Raw genomic sequence first — 21,630 nt, 5'->3', positions numbered from 1 at the left:
AACTCCTGAAATGCAGCGCTCTTGTATTTATTTTCATAAAATGTTGCCAAGCCTGCCTAAATTGTATCATTGGAGGAGCTGGGATACACAGGGATGTATCCTTCCATGACCAGGTTGGACCAGTCAGCATCTTTCACTGGAGAATGCATGTTCCCTGTGCCTGTAAACTCTTTATGAGATTCAGAGGAAGAACCAGTAAGCAGAGAGTTATGACTCTCACTTAAGGGTCTATCTTTTGGATTACAAAAGTGCAAACAGCTGTATCTCTGTCAAACTGCCCTTGGAGATGCAGAGCCTGGAGAGAAGTGAGATGGTAAAGGCTGTGCATGTGCATGTGCATGTGTGGTGCAGGAGGGAGCTGTGGCTGGGGGATGTGAACTCAGCATACTTTTCCTGATGAAATTGTACTTGAGATCTTGACAGTTTATATATTCAGACTGGCTTTGCTTGGGAACTCAGTATTATTCATTGCAGTGGGAATAGTACATCAAATTTTTTATCCTTGAAGCAAGGTGATATCAACTGTGGAACTTTATTCTAATTGCATCTTAGAATGGACTAAACCATTCCTTTCTTTCTTTGCTTTCTCAGTTTCTTCTTATCCAGTCTTATTCTTTGGGTACCATAGTCAACTTTGAGGTGCTATGAGCCCAACACAAATCCAGGGTTCTTTTCAAACCAGATAGCCAGCAATGTGAACTTGAATGCTAAGGTAGATTATGAGTTCTTTAAAATGGCCACAAAAATGACTGGTCTTCCTTATCTCCTTAAAATCAAAGTTCAAATGACCTTCACTATCCATGTCTTTCACTGATTTTAATATATTAGATGTTGACTTTAAAACCCAAATTCAGTAGCTGTTTTGTTCCAGGGATCTTAAGAGACTTCTGGAGCTGCTCAGAGTCCTTACTTGAGGCAGACTGAGACCCACCAAAGCCACTGTTAGACAGCCAGGGCTGGTAAACCAATGTACACTAACCACATCTTTCCTGCTCACCTTTCCATACCATGAATCATTACCTGGCAGCAATAAATGCTAGATGACAGAGTGCCTTGTGCTCTTGAGAGGCTGAAAAGACTTACCATATAAACTACAAGGGAACTTGAAACTGCATAAAAAAGAATAAAATGGCATTTGGGACAGAATTTCAGGTGAGCTTGAGTAGGCTAGTCCTAACTGCCAGATGTATTTTTTAAAAAAATTACTCTGAGTAGTATTTCAAATGCAGTGATACTCAGTATGTCTATAATTCACTCTTAGCAGATGTAGTATTACCCCCATCAGTGGCAGTGGCAGTCTGTCAAGATCAAGCCTATATCGCCTTAGTCCTTAGCTGAAGGTTTTCAGGAATAAAAAACTAAAGCAGATGTTGAACATGGCAAATTGTATCGCCTTTCTTCCTCCTCCACCGATTTCCCTCTCACTACTTACTTTTGATTTCTTGATGTTCCACTTCTGATTTTCTTTCTTATTATCCTTTGTTGCCTTAACTTCCCTCCATTTCTTCAACCTCTCTCCAGTGTTTATTTTTAAAAATCTTATTTAAACTCCATTATATTTGTACAGCTTTTGGGGACTAATGTGCTTAATTTCCATATAGAAGCTTAAATTTCTTACCATGATCAATAGTGTCCAGTGACCTAAATCTGAAACTTGGGAGTCATAGTGGACACTGGCATATCGTATTCTCTCTCTCTCTTTTTTTTTTTGGCATATCGTATTCTCATCCCTGTCTAATTGTTCATCAGGATCTTTTCACTCTCCTTTCTGTGTTAGTCTTTTCCCCCAGTTCATGATCCTTACTATATCTGCCTGAGTTCTAGTCTTCATCATCTCTAGCCTGGACTTTTATAACAACTTTTTAACTCTCCTCCCACACAAAGCTGCCCCTTTATACACCTGCCAGCCTAAGTATGTCACTCCCCAATTTCCTTCACTTGTTCCCTAGAACTCATAGATAAAATCCTAACTTCCTTCCACTGCATATAGGACCCTCCAAAACCAAGTCCCTGTCTCTCTCTTTATAGCCTCATCTCCACTGCCTGCTCATCTGCCACCCACTGTGACCATACTGAATCATGTTTGACTCCACAGCCCTGTGACTGCACACAGTCGTCCTCTGCCAGGAATGCCCAGCATCTTAACGTCTTTGTGGCCAGCCTTCCTGTGCCCTGCTCAAGCCTTCCTCCTGCATGATGCTGCTGCTAATTACCCCTTCCTCTGTGTATTCATGGTAGCTTCTTTCTACCCCTGTTACAGTCCTGTCCACATTGTGAAAATCGTTTGTTTGCAAGTTACCACCACTACTAAACTGCACTTCCTTTGAGGACAGGGACCTTTCATAGTCTCAATGGCTGGCACATAGTAGGTATGTTGACTAATTAAATGAATTAATGGTTGGATGACTAGAGCATATAATTTGAACATCATCACCTTGGGGGAAGGGCAGATAGATATCTATGTGATAAAGCAAGTTCAGTAACATGTTAACGCTAGAATACAGGAGGTGAGTGTTCACTGTAAAATTCTTTCAACTCTGCTATATGTTTGAAACTTTTTATTATTTTCATAACAAGATGTTAGGAGAGGAATCATCTCCTAAATTATGGTAGTTGAAACAATGCTTAAGGTTCTATCGGTGGCCTATGTTAGCCACAGAGACCCCACTGAAGGACTGTACTTTAGATCCCAAGAAATTTCCCTTAGTCCTACCCTGTCTTGTTTGGGGTAGAGATGAACTAGATTCTCAGCAGCCTCCTCTCTAAGAGTCAAGGGAACCTGATTCTGTTGGAAAAAGAGGGGTACTCTTCTACCTCCTGCATTAACCAGAACCTGCTCCTTTCCCAACGACTGGACTTTCCTCCAAACTTTCCTTTCCTAAGAGGCACTTCTTATGAAATCTGACTTCCAGAAGCCCTCTCAGGTCACTCTCACATTACTTTCATGCAAGAGCCCCTTCTCTTTTGAAATTCATGTTATCTGCCCATTTCATATTCCTATGGATGACAAGTTATGATTCAAATCAATTGTTTCATCCTCTTTCTCAGGGTACACGCTGGGTTTTTCCAACTACGCACTACGGCTGGCTCACAGACCACTTAGTCTATGAAGCTTGCCTTAATCCAAAAGGTTGTCATTAGTCCTTTATTTGAACACTCTTAGCACTTCATAAACTGCTGAACTTAATACATCCCACTGTGCTTTTTTAAAACAGAAGTATCTTCCCTGTAAGATTATGAACTTGTAATATATTTGGATTTTTTATAATAAGTGGCAGAAGCTGGCCATAGCAAACACTAAATAATTAGCTTCTGATGAAATGAACAGAGTTTTAGATATTTAAATATATTCAATATATGCTATTGGGAAGATAAAGAGAGCACAAAACAAGTTACAACATATATGCTGTTTGTACTTCAATTCTAATTTTGTAAAAGAAAGTGATCCTGCTTTAAATGAGTCAACAGCTTTAGAGAATAACAATTGTAAGATTAGTCATACCTTGCAGGATTAATAATTTCCTAAAAATTTCCTCCTTTACTGAGAAGGCTAAAAATATTATTCTAACTGCTTACTTCAGATTATTATTAATAAAAGGTGATTTGGCCAGGCAGAAATGGGTATGAGGTATTTCTCCAAATAATACAAGAAACATCAGATTAACACCTATCCATTTTAAGAAATTTCTTTAAGGCAGAAATAAGTGCAGGGGCAAATGATATTCTGCCCACTCTAAAAACAGCATTACATCTTAAGCTGCAAAGCTTATGTATGACAATTACCCACTATAGAGAAGCTTTTGGAGAAATTATTAAAATGGCTTAAAATGAAGTTACAAACATAACTTCAACAGACATTATTGTGGGCATGTCAAAAAGCCAATTCTTTCAGCAATGGTTAATCTTTTGACTCAGGCTGACAGTCATGCCAGAAGTTTCTGTATTTCATAATCAGAAGCTCTGTTTTCATGTTAAAATACCCGATTTTAAAGAGTGAATTACGAATAGCGTATAAATGTAGTTGAAAATAACATGCCCCAGGGCTCTTCCAAATCTAGGTTCAAATCCTGACTCCATGACTCCCTAGGCTCGTCACACGGGCAAGTGACTACCCTGTGCCTCGGTCTCCGCATTGCTTATACCAACTCTCACAAAGTTGTGATCATGATTATACAAGACACACAGATATTTATGTACATAAGGTATGTAAAATGGATAATGACTATAAAAATACTTCTGCTTGTCATAGATTTTGAGCCCTTCTCAAGAGAAGGAAAGCTAGATTTTTAGAATGTCCCTTACCAAACTGGCACTAGAGCCAGAGATTTCGCAAATTAAAATTGTGATTTTGAATTAAAGTAGGGTAAGGCTATACTTCTTTGAAAGAGTAAATTTCACAGTAAGTATACTGTGTTGAGGCTCAGATATCAAAACCAGACCACTTGGAAAGATGCAAAGATGCAAGTGGTCTGCCTCCTGTCATAGAAGATGATTGCTCTTCCTAAAATAAAATTTAAAAATAGGATTTTAAACATTAAAAAACAGGATTTAAAAAAATTCCTCAAACTGGATAAATCTGGTCAAAAGGAACAGTCTTTTTTAATAGATTTGTGAGCATATCACTTTCATTTGAAAAATACTAACAAATTATATTCAGCATAGCTTTTCATTTTTGGTTTTGTTGTTGTTTTTTTAAGCAGAGCCTTATGGCTGGGTTTCTTACATAATAAAAATTTGTGACTTCAGATGTTCGTGTATTTGATCATGGCTCTATTGTCAAATGAGAAAGCAGTCTGAACTTCCTGGCTATGCCATATTTGTCTCTACACTCCCCGTAGGTTCTGTTACACAGTGCCTTGTATATAGTGGCATTCAGGAAATTTCAAATGAATGCTTAACTGAATAAACAAAGTACGTCTGTTTAAATAAGATATAAGAAAATTCAGGGTTTGGGCATGCATCTGCTAATAAAAGGATTTCCTCATATATAAAAGAGAAAAATTTCAAAGTCTGAAGACCTTTGTCCACCTATATGAACAACTGTATAATCATATTTCTCTACTTTTCTACAATGAGAAAATTAACATTTGAAACATAAGTAGTTTCAAACATATGCTTTCATTATATGTATAACAAGCATGAATTTTAATCTTCACAATGGTAGAGATCCATTGTTACAGCCAAAAAGAAACAAGTTTTTACTTTTAAGCTTGGTTCATTAGAAATCATCTCTATATTTCTAGCACAAGTTAAACATAGAATGTTAGGTTGGATGGAAGCTTTGAGATTATCCACTGCAATCTCTCATTACAGAGATAAGTAAACTTAGCTCTGGAAAGCTTAAGTGACTTAACAAGGTCATATAGTCAGTGGAAGAGTCAGGAAAAACACTTTAGTTTCCTGATTACATATCCATACACATGTGGCTTTCACAAATGCCCTGTATAAGCACACTACAAAGGTGGTTTGATGGGGCTCTTCGAACTCTGGGAATCAGCATAGGTGAGTCACCAGAGACCACGGGCCCCTTCTCTACGGGAAACTCACCTTCAGCATTGGAAATGGGGGTGCTGTCACATTTGCTTTCACACTGCTGCATTGATGGAGGCCGAGTAGTTTCCGGACAGTCACTCGATGCTTGTCCAGTGTAGGAGAGACATTGCACAGTCCGCATTTGCTGTCCAAGGCCACAGTGAGCAGAACACTACACCGAAAGACAGGGAGAAACAAAATACTGATCTCAACAATTTTCAGGAGGTAAAAAAGATACTATGTCATTTCAAATAACATATATGTTAGTTTTTAAAGCCTGTATGTAGCTCATTTTGGAGAGGTATATGATTAGGTCATTCTACTAAATTCAAGGATCATGTTATTGCTCTAGAAAATAGAAGCAGTAGAATTTCCAGAAGACAACAAATGGAGACTTCCTGGGCTATTATTCCAACAGTCCCAAGCAGTGCTGGTGAACTTTAACAGGAGTATAATGAGGAAATCTTTATGACAAAGTAGAAATAATCAGAGATTCTAGGGCTGGGACTCCACTATTGCTCCCTATTTATCACAGGTTTGTGGGAAAACCACCTGAAGGTCTACTGGAGTGCTCTGAAAATGAAGAAAATCCTGGTTCAGTATAACAGCAGTGACTGCTGTGGGGCCTGGTGATGGGGCCAGCTAAGAGAAAAAAAAAGAGTTTCAGTAAGTATCTTGAGTTTTGTAAAGCAGTGAAAGTCACAAAAATCTGAAAAGAGGTCTGGTGTCAGCCAGTTAGCATGTCTCCCTCTCCTTTTTCATCTATGTGTAGATTCAGATACTTTAGAACTGAAGTTACTGTGTGAGAGGCTTAGTTTCAGCTGGGACTGATCCGCTGTCCAGGCTGAAGAATGAAGTTGCATCTATTCTTTGGGCCCGGTGCCCAGAATACCAGAAAGCCTGTGAGATTTGGGATTAAAGGGATGAGGAGCTAATGGTGGGAAGACAGGTGATGGTGATGTTTACAAGGTAAACAGACCGAGGCTCTGTTGAATTTATTTGCAACAACTTTCAAAGCACTTAGGACTTGCAAGGATATTCACAGACACTTTTATTTTTAAGTTTCTAAGTACAGAGTGACAAATAAGTGCACCTTAAAGATGTATTAAAGCATCTTTGAAAATGTATTTGCACTGATTAATTTCAATTTTAGAAAACTGAATTGAAAACATAGATGAGAAAAAAAGGACTTGACAACATTAGGAACAATCTCAAATTCATAACTGTAAATTTGGTGAAATTATGAATATGCAAAAACTTTTAAATGATCTTTATATAAGAGTGCATTGCAACAAAGAATATATAAAAAAGGAAATTCCTATCTGGTTTAAATAAAAATTATGAGAGCATGTCTGTACTGATTCCTTAATAGCATAATAATTATAAATTATGAAATGGTCACACTTCTACAGGGAGGTAATTACATTCAGTGTTTATTTAAGCTTATGATGTATATATATTCCACTTAAGCACTTTGTAAATTAAACTAAATACTGTTAAACAAAAGCAAATTATTACCTATTTGTTATACAAATGCAAATATTCATTGCTTTATGATCACACTTCTTTTGTTTCCCTCACAGGGCTGAGCACAGAGCAAGTATATTTCTTTGCCTTCGTGGAGACTCAAAATCTTTGCCTGCTCCCCTAAAAGCTCTGTGGATACTGCTAACTCTAGCAATACTGAATTTTGGCCATAGTTTTGGTAACTAGTTCTATGAAATGCCATTTTTAATAAGTAATGGCAGGCTCAGAGCACAAACAAAATCATGCTGGTGTAGTTATATGCCACTATGATTTATTTGGGTCTCATATTTAAAAATGGCCATCTACAAGTTTAATTATAAAACCACAGGGAAAGGGTATTGATTGGCTAGAAATTTACTTTCTGGAGCATTATTTTTTAATATAACCTAGTAGATTTGATTTTTGACATTCAAAAGAACAATACTTAATTTTCCTTCTATCCAAATACATCAGTTTTCTTTTAAAGGAATTTAAGGTGACCTTCAGAAAGATAACACAATTTAAAAATGAGAAAGAAGAAAGAAAAAATAGGAATTGGAACATAAAATAGAAATGATTACAATCAATACAAAAATACATACCAAAAGCCCTATATACTGTTTCCCTATTCAGTCTCCATCAGATAAATCCACTAAAGAATAAATACTAATAATATTTCAAAGATTGTCAGTCATTATCAAGCTAATTAAAACCTCACATATTTTCTATGAGGTTAAGAGGAGTTATTTTGCAAGTGGGAAAATTAAGACAACAGTATTAACTGATTTGTTCTTAAATTAGTGGAGAGAGTTGGCACTAGAATTCAAAGTTTTGGTAGCTTGTTCAAATCTCTGGGCATCTAAACTATTTCTCTTTTAATTTTAAGTTAAAATGTTAGGATCCAAGGAGAAGGTGACAGTGGGAAGTGTGTAGGTGTGGGAGAAACATGGCTATGTGTCTGTGTGTGACTGGGGCTGCCTGTACACTGCCTCACACTCACATCTTACACCTGGATTTCTGTGCGTTGTTACTCATCTCCTGAGCCCCTGCAACGACCCAATTAGGAACCTCAAGTGTCTCAAGGTGCTGCTTCAGCAGGAGCCCACCGTCCAGCTGCCTTACCTGGCCCCAGTCTCCTGTCACCCAGCGAGGGGGAGGGCAGCGGCCCAAGCTACAGCGGATGCGGACTGGGGGTTTGCTCTCCTCCGAACACTGTGCTGCTGGGAATGTTTTAGAAAGGTCACTGCTCTTGCACAGAACAATCCGATGCTTGAATCCTGGGCCACATTTGGGAGTGCACTGTAAATAAAAGAAATACTAATGAATAACAACAGTCTAAAGAGGAAAATTTGAGGAAAGTCTTTCTTCAAGTAAATATGTGTTTGGATATAAAACATACACACACACTAAATTCTAGGCAAAGTCGTTCAGATATGAAGATTCCTTAAGTTCTTAAGCAGAAGAACTTTTACTTTTTCCCTGAAGTCTTTAAGAGCTAAATCCAAAGTTTGCTTTTCTTGGCAGCATATTTTCTTTGATTGTGGGTAGGTTTATTCCTCAATTTCTCCTTATCCTTGGCCATATTCAGCGATGAAAAGATTCTGCTAATTTTTGGTACATGGAATTCTTGGTTTATTACTTGCTAGGTACAGTCTTCTGAAAAGAATACTTATGTTACTAGATGAGAAGTTGTTTTTTGAAGCAAGCTAGGGTCTGACTGTTCTTCAGTTGGACCAGTCTGTTCTTCATACCGAGGGAAAGACGCTTCTCCCTATATCATGAAGTCAATGATTGACCTCTTTTTCAAGTTAATTGGAGTGCTCTGTTCCAGAGGCACCTGTTTAACATGGTGGCTGGCTGAAGCCCTCCAGTTTTCTCTGCTGCTGCTGCTAATAAGGATGATGGCAGCAGCGGCCATCCAAGAAACAGTGTAGACACTGAGTGTTGTGCTGTGGGCTGTAGTTCACACAGGCCTCACAAAAGTTCTGTGAGATGACAATTATTATTCTGTTTTTAAAATGAAGAAACAACCTGAGAGTAAAGTGACTGGTAGAAAGTCATGCAGTGATTAAATGGCAGACCTCATGCTAACTCCTGAGCGTTTCCTGGCTGTTGGGCACTACACTTTGTACTTTGCATATATTATCTCATTTAATCCTCACAACCACTGTCATTTTATGGTTCAAGAAGTCAAGACGTGCAATCTTATTTTGCAATCATGCATTCCGTAGAATGAATAAAGCCCTGATTCGAGTCTTTTGAGTTTGCTCCACTTGTGTCTGGTCTCTTAAATTCACACTAAATCTCTTCCACTGTCCACCAATGTTAGAAGACACAGCCTTAAAGGATTTCTGTCACTTTCTTAATGCTTAATATTATTATTGATTATAATAACAACACTACTACCTTATATTCCATTAGAGCTTGATAGTTCACAGAACGCTTTCAATACATTATTTTGATACAAGCTTTTAGTCTTGTTACCGATGAGGAAAGCTTAAGCAACTTAATCTAAGTTTAAACAGATAGCAAGTGTTAGAGCTGGAACTAAATCTTAAGCCTTCCCATCCACACTTTAGCTCTTAGCATTGACAAAAACAGTCTTGAGAATACATAAGAAGTATTATTATGAAAAACAAATGAGGTAAAGTACAAGAGAATAGAAGAGTACCTCAGACTTTAGGGATATGGGCAGAAATGCACAGGATGTATAGGGAATTCAGTTTTAGTATTTTGAGGCTAATTTTTCTACATTGGGAACATTTATTGAAAATGCACTTGTGCCACTTTCTTACCCCCTTCACATTTTAAAAGCACATGTATGTATAGTAAAGCCTGGGACATATGTCTCTTGCTTATTTTAACACCTCTTTCCAGTAGCAAGTAGCTTCTGCTGTTATTTGAAGACTGTGGTAATATCTAGCAGTCTTTCCTAAGAGCCTATACCAAAGTCCTGAAAACTTTTACAATTAGGGGAGGCAGACAATGCAAAGATAGACAATTCATTCATTTGTGTCTGAGAAGTCCCCAGGGGGCCAAAGACAAGACAAAACAAAAAAAGATTGATAATAATACAGAGAAGAATAAAAAGAGAAAGCAACATTAATGTTTACTAAGTGTCAGACGGTGTTCTAAGTCCTTGCATGTCATCATCTACCTAAACTTCATGGAAACTTCACTGGTGCTGTTTTCACACCCATGTTACTAGTGGGAAACTGAAGCACTAAGAAGTACAGGTAAACTCAGATGGCAGCTCTGTAAAAGATAATGCTCTGAAAGACAAATCTAAAAAGACACAAATCCTCTGTGGGACAATGTGAAGTTACATGCAAAGCCGAACATACAGTGACATCTTCTACTAGCAAGAAATAATTTTAGAAAATTAAAGCCCAAGCTCCACTTAATAAGCCAGGAATATTCTATCCTACGGCACTGGAAGTAGAGAGATAATCAACTGGATTCTCAAAATAGTAAATGACTGAAAGCGACATTTCTGCCACATTCAGATTCAATGAATACACCAGCCATGAGCCCTGCAGATTTAGCCACAAATATTACATGTCAATAGTTGGAATCTCAGCTCTGGTCTCTGCAAATATTGCACTTCTTAAGGGTGACTGTAAAATTAAATGTTTAGAAATTGCTTGCAAAAAATAGTAAAGGCACAAGGATGCCCCTCAGACCAGCCTAGTTCCGAGTAGAACTCCATTCCTGCAAATTCTGACCTTATGTCAGCGGTGTTCAAGCAGGGACAGCCCTCACCTCGTTTTTATTTTTACTTCTTCCCTCTGCTTTATTTAGCCTACCTTTCATCTTTGCCTCTCTTTAGCCTTCTGATAAATAAATGTTTATCTATATGATAGCTGCAGTTTTATTTAATTATCTTAAAAAAATTCCAGAAAAGCAAGGCGTAACTGTGATTATTTATATGGCTAATAGGCATTAAATTAATCATGAAGGCTTCAGAGCATTCTTCAGAGACAATCATTAGTCTATACCCATGTAAAGGATATATTTTTGCAGAATTTTTGAGTTTGCAGCAAAATTCTTAGAAATAATTAGAAATTGAATACTTAGTTCAGTAATAAAAAGTCATTCTTTAGATTAAAATATAGTTATAAACACCAAAATCCACTCAATTCATACTCATAGTAAACCATTAGGTAGGTGGGTGGAAGATATTATTTCAGGAAATAGTCATTCTTTAGTAAAATTATTTTTCACTATTTTCCCTTATTGCAGATAAATATTTATTTTTCTTTTATTCATATAATCAGAATCTTAAAATTCTTTACAGCCTGACCAAACCCTTTATTTTTTGTTCTCATTTCAGTGGGATATAGGAGGTAATTTTTATTAGAGATACACGTATACTTTAATGCTCTATGATTAAGAAGCAAAAACATATTTTGCAGAAAAAAAGTATTTGAAACCACACCAGGGAAAACAATTTGGCTCTCATTTGTAAAGGATAGGAATATTAACATTTTGGGGTTAGACTGAATTCTTTCTGGAGAGAGGGGTTTAATTCACCTAGTTATGGTACCAGAGTAGAACCCAGGAGTAAACAAGGTGGTAGCACAATTGCCTACTAAAACAAAGCCCAGTCCCCTGGTAGGTACATTTCCGCCCCCATCCTTCTTCAGGAATGCTACCTAAATGTTAAGTCCCACAAACTCAACTGAGTATGATGCCAGTTATCCACTTGTCCAAGGGTAAGCACAAGAAGCATATCTTTTCCAATGGGTACTCTGTGGGAGTCAAAAGAAACCATTCCGGTACATCAAAAGAATTGCTAAGAATTGCTGGAGCTCATCCATAGTGCACGGCAATGCTTTAAGAGTCACATGCCAAGAGAGGGCAAAAACAGAAAGCCATAGCAAGGGTGATCCCAAGAGTGAGACTAGATTGTAGGAAATGGGAAAGCCGTGGCTTCGCTGGTTTCACAAAAGACAGCAAAAGACCCATTTTCCACCAAGTTAATTTGGGTCTCTCTCTCTCTCTCTCTCTCTCTTTTTTTTGCCATAAGCACAGGGTGAGTTTCACTGATGGGGAAAATGAAAACAGTTCCTGGCTTTGCAACAATAGAAATTTTATGTTAGAGCAGCCGGCAAAGAAAAGAAAAAGGTCAGAGGGTACATTCCTCTTGCTGCAACATGTTTTCGCCAGTTGAACCTCACCTTTTGATTAACAGAGCTCAGACAGCAGATAGTTGGAAGTGCGAATGGGGCAGAAAGAGAAGGCAAGTTTTCATGGGTGTGTCAAAAAGATATTGTGTGAAATATCTTTGTAAAAGTTAACCGAAAGAGGCTGCACCCTGTCTGCTCTTCTGCTGGGGCCTCCTCTTTTCATTAGAAGGAGAGCTTTTATCCCTCTGGGAAGAACAGGGTCCTTGTTCTCACTTTGTTCTCCATAGCTACTCAGACATTTATTTCAATTAATGCTATCTACTTTTACTTATTTTCAACTCATCTAGAGAAGCGGTGGATTTTGTGGTGAAGTAAGGAGCCGGAAGTGTGAGAGCACACCCTCTCCTTTGGAAAATAAACAGGAGAGACTGTATGGGACAAAAATCATCTCTTTCCTCCTGAACAAAGGATGAAGACAATGGTACAGATGATATTTAACTAGAATGTTTGAGACAGTGACGGCAGCATTTCTTGACTCATGCTTACCCCAGAAGAGTCTTCCTGCATTGTTTGTGGAGAGACAACAACATCCACTAATTTTTTTTTTTGAGGTGATAGTCTTAACATGTGTACTCCATGCCCTCATCTCCACTTCCTTCCCCTAAGTTTTGACTCAGCTCTCTTAATGAAGATAGCAGAAATGTAATTAAAAGTCCCCTTAGTTTGTACATATCTCCTGAGGCAGCTTCCAGGAGAGCCTAAGAGCCTCAGAGAGCCATTTGAGCAAGTCACTTCTAAGCCTGGATAGATAAGAATCAAAATGCTATCTGTAGCAACATGAATGGGCCTCGAGACTATCATACTAAGTGAAGTAAGTCAGACAGAGAAAGACAAATTCCATATGATGTCACTTGTATGTGGAGTCTAAAAAAATGATACAAATGAACTTATTTACAAAACAGAAACAGACTCACATCGAAAACAAACTGATGGTTACCAAAAGGGAAAGGCAGAAGAGGGATAAATTAGGAGTCTGGGGTTAACAGTTACAAACTACTTTATATAAAATAGATAAATCAGGTCCTACTGTATAGCACAGGGAACTATATTCAATTATGCTGTAATGACCTGTAATAGAAAAGAATCCAAAAAAGAATATATATCTGAATCACTTAGCTGTACACCAGAAACTAACAATTATAAATCAATTACACATCAATAAAAAAGTTTTTTAAAAAGAATCCAAATGCTAAAAGTAGGGTAACAACAATCTGTATGAGATTGAATTAGGAAGAAAATCTGAAAATGATATTTGGAATGGAAACATACAATAATATATATAATCTATTCCTCAAGGCAATATATACTTGGTGTTTTATGTTAAAAATACAATGATACAGAAAAATGTAGGTCAAGAGACCAATGTGAAACGAGTCTGCACATGAAGAAGTTTTGGTGTTTCAGTGGTTGGCACAAATTTTTTCTAGTTTCTCTTTTTGAACTTGTCTATTTTTCTCCACTTTTTCTAGAAAGATGATGTGGTATAGGGTTTTATACTCAAGCCTCCTTGTTAACTATCACTGCTTTATTCAATCTTATCTTCCATTTATTCTTTAAAACAAACCCTTTTCTCCCACCCTATTTTCACAAGAACTTTGTTTCTGTTCCATTGTTTCTCTTATGGGAAATACTTCTCTAGCTTCCCTATTCTCTCCCCTACTTCAAATCTTATATTCCTACAACATTCAGTTCAACTCCACCAACTAAAAAGCCTTCTGATCCTACTCCAGTCTATTGTGACCTTCTCAGCTCTGAATTTCTATATTACTTACACATTTATACCTCACAATCCACCATTTTATTAAACGCTGTCTTATGTTATGCTTTAGCTGTTTCCTGGATAGTTCTTATGTTCCCAAACTTACAAGGTTCTTTTGTATTTTCCATAGTGCCTATCCCAGTGTGTTTAGTAAGCACCCAATTATACTTACTGACTTGGCCTGAAATCCTAAAAATGCTGCAGTCAATCATCAGGTCTCCCATTATGATTTTCCAATAACAACATTGTCATCATTATCAAAGACTACTTATGGACTTCTGTAAGGGTCATGGGCACTGAACTGCAAGTAAAATAACTACTAACATGTACAATTATGTAAAATGTCTATTCTTTATCAATGGATTTTATCTTCCAAGTGAATTTAGGAGCTAATACACCCACTGTTAGGGAACAGAAGAGTTCATATTGTTTTTCATAACCACTGAGTGATAAGACCAAGAATATCTCTACATTTGATTGAAACACAAACAAAAGTGAGGTAGGCAGAATGTAACTACTGAAGCTGGACTATGGCCAGGAAACTTGGGAGAACACTCCCAATTCCTGCCAGATTCCACGGATAACCACAACTGGGCAGAAGCTCCATTTCCATGCACCATCTTAAACACACTCCCTCTTTTAGCCCCATGCCTCTAGCAAAATAAGGCTATTCAGGCAGAAAGATTCACAAGGGAGAAAAGTTACATCCAGAGTTTCCTAAAGAACAATGTTTAATTTGGTTTTTGTTTAGTTTTTGACAAACTTATGAGGTCTACAGGAAATACCTAAAGCAAGTACCACAATGTTTCCAGCAGGAAATGCATCCTGTTTTGCTACTTGGAAGAATGACCTGTAGTTATATATCCAGGTACTCATTCTTTCTAACAGTAACCAACCCTACAGAAGGTTTCAGGTCTTCTTCGGGAAATGTGAAGAACGACATAGTGCGTATTTGTGTATGTCTCATGCAGAATGAGGAGTCAAGAATTTACTCTACCTCCTACCTCATTTTTTCATAAGGCCATTTTTCTGAGGCCTTGGGATTATATTAGGCTTTTTAATATATATGTGTGCCAGAAGAACACTATCTGAGTCAGATCTTCCTCACTGATCATGTAAGTGAGGTAATGATAAAATCTGATTTTGACTCTTTGATATGTTACAACCCACAACTCCAAGTTTCTTCCCCAGACACAACAGAGGTAATTAAAACATATATAGACAAATAACACGTGATAATACATTAACAAGCTCATATCCAAAAGTTCTATAGTTAAGCTGGAACATTACTTGGGAAAAAAGACACACTATAACACTAATTCTGAGCCTATAATGCTGTTCAAGAAAAGCCAAGGAGAAAAACCTCTTATAGGAGCACTCACTATGATATTGCCTCAAATTCACTTTATGTTTGTTTTCAGTCAAATTGGTGACTAGCTTCTCATTGATTTCCCTGACCCAGAAAAACCTTACTCACTGACAATTAGCAATAAAATACAACATGGCCAAATTCACTGTTACGCAGTCCTTACTTGTTGAGTTCTAAGATGCTCACATGCTCAGGTGTCCTTAATATTAAATGCTTTGGTATTGATAGTTAAGACATCTCAAAACATACAGCCTCAGATTTCCTTACTTCTGACCAGTCCAGAGCCACCCACTGAGGTGGACATGACTGGTTGTTGCAGGGCTCTTTTTCAATAGGCCGATGTGTTAAACAACCACTGTAGTCCAGTGTCTCCTCCTCGGAGGGTCCAATCTTCCTGATGCAGAGCACTGCCCTTGTGCGCATGCCACCATCACAAGTCTTGCTACATTCCAACCAGTCCCCAATGAACCACCTGCAGCAAGAAGTGGAAGAAACACAGAAAAGCATTTCCTCAGTGCAGCCAGAGATTGCAGCTGAGTGAAGGCAGATTATCAGTGGACTATCTCTTCTTCCCAGAAGAGCCAACATTTCAGTGTCTGTTGATGTGACAAATGACAAATGGAAGATCTTTTAAGGAAGAGGTAACTCACTGCCAGCTGCCTTCTAGAGTGTAGCGTATGGGCTTTGGAGCAGGCAGAACCCAGGTTCAAGTAAGCAATGCACTATGTTTTTAAGCTTCTTTTTCTCCTTTTTTAAATTAATTTCTAAAATGATAACAATATCAATCATGAGATTGTCATGAGGATAAGCAAGGTAACATATATGAAGTTCCTAGTCATGTGCTGGTAAATGTTTAACAACTGGCTCCTCATGGGAGTGAGGGAATTCTGATCTGTTGCATTTGCCAATTTTTATGGTATAAATACTTCACTATGGCCAATTTCAAGCTATCACCTTGACATATTGAACATGAAGAAGAGAAGACACACTAGTTAACGTGGTCTGAGGAGCCAGTCCTAGACAGCTTCAGCACACAGCTGGTAAGCTTGCAACAGTGTCTGATACATAACAAACAAGAAACAGTAGCTATTTTTATTACTACATTGAGACAGGCTCTCCTACAATTGAGAATTTTGTGACAAAGCCACACTACAGGAGCTATGGATTTGTTTGCTGATTCCCAGAAATAAACATCAGGCTCTGTATAAGATGGATGACTTTACTGTCCTTATAGGGATAGAGATAGCCCAGGTATCCATCCTGAAGACAGGAGTCTTAAAAACCCTGCAGCAAGAGCAGAGCCCTGAGCCAGCTCCCTGAAAATGGAAATTCCTTGCTTTGGCCCCTTTAGTCTTGTAAACAGCTTCTACACAGCTAATGTGGAAGAAACTGAAATGTCTTAATAAATGAACATGTCTCAAGTCTGTAGGTATACCACTCCTTTTGCCTAAATTCATCAATAAACTTTCATATATATAATTTCAGGGTTGTGTATGTGTGTGCACAAGTACGTTTGTGTGTGTAATACTTCTGCAGGACTCACTCTATTGGGTACATTAATTGGTCCAATGATGTGAATCATGATCCAAATCAGACCAACAAGTGTTTGGCCTTAGAATTTTTATATCTCAGTGAGAGCAAAAGGAACCCTTTCCTCTCTGGTCACAAAGGTATATAAAGTGGCCATGTCCTTGTCAAGTGGAATTAGCTGATCTGAAAGAATGCAAAGGAGCTACAGAGTCCTGAAGGTATTTGAGTCCTTGATTCTAGCCATTCCTGAAGGGTCCACTCTTGTACTTCCCTCGGCTTTGTTATATAAACCAATAAATCCTCCTAAGTGCAGAAGCTAGCTAAAGTTGAAGCAGTGTTACTTCCAACCAGAGTCCTGACTGATGTATTACTGTATTTAATGTAATGAATACATGCTGCATGCCTACTGAACCCAAGGCACTGTGTTTTATAGAAGAAAGTAAGACCCCATTCTCCAAAATCATGAAAAGTGCCATGATGGAGCTAGGACTAGATCCCCATCAACTGCCATCTACTGAATTTCATTTTTAACTTTGCCAAATAGTAGAACCTAGATCAAAAGCACAAAGTCAGAAAATTTCTTCAATCTATGATTATAAGTCATGCACCTACCCTAAATGGATATGCTTATGCTCTTGGGGAGGAGACTATCCAGATAGGAGAGTATGAAAGTTTAGGAACAAATTTCTAACTCTTTTCATGAGCTTAGCTCATTGTGCCAGTTTTGTATGTGGAAGATGGTACCTTAGTAAAGTCAGAGTACTAGTATCCTAAATTTGAGCATACACTTGGCCAAATAAATCACAATGGCCTTTGTTCATTATTATTTGTATTATCTTTACTTACAGCGGGAAACCTACAGGTAGAAACATTATAATTAATTACAATTAATTAATCAATCAATTTCTCAGACTTAAAATATATTTTGTCAAAATCTAAAAAATTCAGTCTAAAGTTTATTTGAAGAATGACAATTTAATCCTGAATTTTGAAAATCTGACATTATATGTTCTTTTTTTAGGTCATTTTCTAGGGGAGATTTAAAGTGATTTTCATAATTCTTTCTGTTTTATTTTCCACAGATGAACATGGATTCCCAAGCTGTTAGTACCATTTTTGGTAAAGAGGAAAACCCGTACTGAGAATAATACTTGCATGCCAGCCATAGTGAAACTCTGATTCAGTGCACAAGAGTGATTTCATCACCAGCATAATGGGATAAAACAGAAATATGTGTCACTCATCCACAAAAAGTTCACTCATACCACCTCCAGCCATGATCTCATTAGGTCTCATAATGTAAGAGGGATGGAGGCCTTCAAATTAAACACAGGTGCCCAGAGTAACAGCAGTGATTCAGGAGGTGTTGCTGTTCTTTGCTGCACGAGGTCAGGGCTATCTCCGCCTTCTCATTTGTTCTCCTCTCTTTTATTGCCAACCACCTCTTAGACTAGATGTATCACTATAGCATTAACTCAGAATGTATAAAAGTATTAACTACCCTCCCAGTTACCCTTCTGTCTTTAACTCTGATTTCAGGCTTCACATTTAGTCCCTGTTGCATCTTTATTGCTCACCAAATCATCCCTTTCCATATCTCTCTGAAGGATTAAGTCACCATCTAGTTATGTAAATAGTTTTGCAGTTTTACCACTGCCTCTGCTTTCCCCAGTTTCACCACTCTTCTGTCCAGTTTAAGATAGACTGTTTCCTTTACCTTCATTCTCCATGCATTTGACCCTCTGAAGACATTCTCCTCATTTTTTTTCCTCCTCTAGATTCAGTGGTAAAAATATGAACACAAAAATCTTCTCTGAAAACATCAAGTGCTGAATCATTACAGTCATATGTAGAAATATTCTTGCTATTAAAAGACAGCATGGTCAAAACTGAATTCTTGGATTCTCCTTTCTTATGGTGGGGCGTTACTTCCTTTTCTTAAGGTGGGGCACTAGCTTCCTATCAGCTTCCTCCCGCCTATCGCATGAATCTCACCATTTTCATTCAACGCCTCTAGAATTCTCATTTTTTTCCCTGTCCTTAGTCACTTCACCATCTTGACAACCATTCTCTTTCTTATGAAAGTGCTACTGCTCTGAGCACACTGCTTTCTCCCAGCAAGGCTTTCACTGGCTCTCCAAGGTCTTCCAAATAAATAATAATAACAATAACACACAAGGATAAATCTTACTGTCCTCTATTTTTCCATACTCTACTTACGAAGTCTCCAGTATGACTAAAAGATATTTAAAATATTTCATTGTTTGAAAAGACAATTTCTGATAAAAAAAAAATACCAGTTAGGATCTTAAATGAATGGTATTGGGAAAACAATAATATTTGAAAATAAATACAGATCCTTTCCTCAAAGCAGGCAAACATATTTCAGATAGATTAAAGTTTACATTAAAAATTTTTTTGAAAATATAATCATAGAGTGAGTTAGATCTTCCTAAACATTACATGAATGAAGAGCATAAAAGTTTGAGTTTTCCTATATAATATTTAAAAATAGATCATAACACCATAAATAACACGGAAAAAATATTTGCAACATAGGCAAAAGAGTTGATATTCTTAATACATTAAGGGTTCATACAAATCAATAACAAAATGTATACTTCAAAAAAATGAGACAGATCATGAAGAGGAAAACAAAAAAAAAGTAATACAAATGGCTGCTGAACATGATTTTTAAATGGTCAGCTTCACTAGCAATTCCAGAAATATAAAATTAAACAACAATTAGAAACATTTCTATAAAATGTAAACTCTGTGTTTATAGAAATATAAAATAGTTAAAGATTGTTTTTAAAATAGTAATACCCAGCATTGTTCAGTTCAGAGAAATGACAGTCTTATACATGTAATGTCAGTGGGAAAATACATTCATATATTCTTTCTGGAGAACAATTCGACAATATGTCTCAAAGACTAAAATATAATTCCATTTGAAACAGATATTTTATTCCTATTCATTTAGCATAAGGGCATAATTACAGACAGCAAAGTTTTAGTAGCAAAAATGGTTAACACTGTGGAATAGAAAGGGATCAAAAGCTAGGACCCAGCCAAAATTGTTCAACAGTGGAAAACTAATTTAAATAAACAGTGACATATCCACTAAATGTTGTAGACAGTGTTTAATGTTCAATGTGTTGACAACTGACTACAAAGCATCATAAACAGTATAATACCATTTTGTTATATACACGTGTCTATGTAGACAGAAAAAAGATGAAATATATAGATCAAAATGTTAACAGTGGTTTTACAAGTATTTTAAGTGTTTTTTGTGTTTCTTCTTTCTACTTACCTGCATTTAAAAACCTTTATGCTTTAATATGTATTACAAAAAAACAAGTACAATTATCACACTGTCATCTGAAAAAACTTATTTCCTTTCCTTCCTTCCACACTCAAAGTTTAATTGAATTCAGTAGTCTTTCAGTGAGTTTTATCTCTATAATACCACTAACAATTCTGAAGAATTCATAGTCTGAATTTGAAGGAATAAAGGATAAATTAAAAAGGAACTAAGAAAAAATGGACTAATAAAGAGTAATATTTTAAATATGTATCATTAGCACTTTCCAAAAAAAACTGTCAGCTTAAATTTTCTCTTTTTCAAATTCCATTCTCTCCAAAGTTAAAAAGAAAGGTAATAAATAACTTTTTATTTCAGAACTACAAAAGGAAGGGAAATAGAAAACTTAGTTTTAATCACATAGGTTAATTCAAATATGTCAATTATCCTTAAAGTGTTAAAAAAAAAATCCCACATAATATCCAAACACACAATATATGGGATGAAATGACCAACCATTGAAATTTCAAAGGACATTTGAATAGCATTTAAATTCAAACAAATAAAAAAGCTTGCCAAAATGGAACAGGTGTGACCAGGCCCACTCAGATGGCTTAAATGGCTGATCATGCCAAACATAATACCTACAATACAGAGTCAGAGAATTAACTTGATAGGCTGAGACTCACGATTATATGAAAATATACTGAAATTATTGGAAACGCCAAAAATTAGTCCATAGTTTTTGAGCATCATTTTGTTTTATATAGTTTTTCAGCTTCTCTTGAGATAAATTTATAAAAATAATTAACAAATGAAAGGAAAATCAAAAAACAACTAAATATCTTATCTTTGTTAATACATATCATAGGTTGTATTTCTGTACTTTCCTGTGCTTGCATTTTAAGGAGTTAGTTATATGGTGATCACATTTCAAAAAGAAGAGTTATGAAATTTTAAGTCTTAGAATAAAAATTTCTATCAATCCAGATTCCATGTGTTCTTTACTTGCTTTAAATCTTTTCAAGAGACTAGGAGTGAATATCTCCCTTTAAGACTCATTCAGGCAGACAGTGATTTTGAATAATAAAAGTTCATAAGGCATTATTACTTTTTTGGAACAAGTATCAGGAAATGCATTTTGCTCCAGCCATATTAGGAATCTAAATTCTTTATTCACTGTGAGTCTCAAGATTTTGTGACTCTACTTTTGGAAAAAGGGATCACTTTTATTATAGAGCATTCCCTGCCAGCTCTAGAAAGCTTGGGATATATACATATATTGGCCTACTTTCTTTGTCTATATTAATTTCTTTTTGGGATAATTAGCTAACATGGGCGGTAATGGTTACTCTGACTTCTCAACCAAGAATGAAATGCCATTCACAATCAGGCAAAATCCCTACAAAGATCAGTATTTTCAAGATCAACTCAGCAT

The 21,630-nt window shown here is 36.7% G+C and overlaps 1 protein-coding gene across 1 annotated transcript in view; it reads right to left on the bottom strand.

Annotated features, from left to right (window-relative positions):
• Positions 1 to 21,630, bottom strand: part of ADAMTS6 (ADAM metallopeptidase with thrombospondin type 1 motif 6) — a 254,223-nt gene that overhangs the window by 11,106 nt on the left and 221,487 nt on the right. Inside the window, exons 21-23 of the mRNA XM_015245058.3 lie at positions 15,623 to 15,827; positions 8,161 to 8,337; positions 5,548 to 5,704 (exon numbers count right to left, since the gene is read on the bottom strand). Of these exons, the coding sequence (XP_015100544.1) occupies positions 5,548 to 5,704; positions 8,161 to 8,337; positions 15,623 to 15,827 (539 nt within the window). The remainder of the gene's footprint in view (positions 1 to 5,547; positions 5,705 to 8,160; positions 8,338 to 15,622; positions 15,828 to 21,630) is intronic.

This window comes from Vicugna pacos, chromosome 3 (genome assembly GCF_048564905.1).
Source record: "Vicugna pacos chromosome 3, VicPac4, whole genome shotgun sequence".
Classification (NCBI taxonomy): Eukaryota; Metazoa; Chordata; class Mammalia; order Artiodactyla; family Camelidae; genus Vicugna; species Vicugna pacos.
The sequence above is the reverse complement of the archived record's forward strand: the minus strand, read 5'-3'. Positions and strand labels throughout refer to the sequence as shown.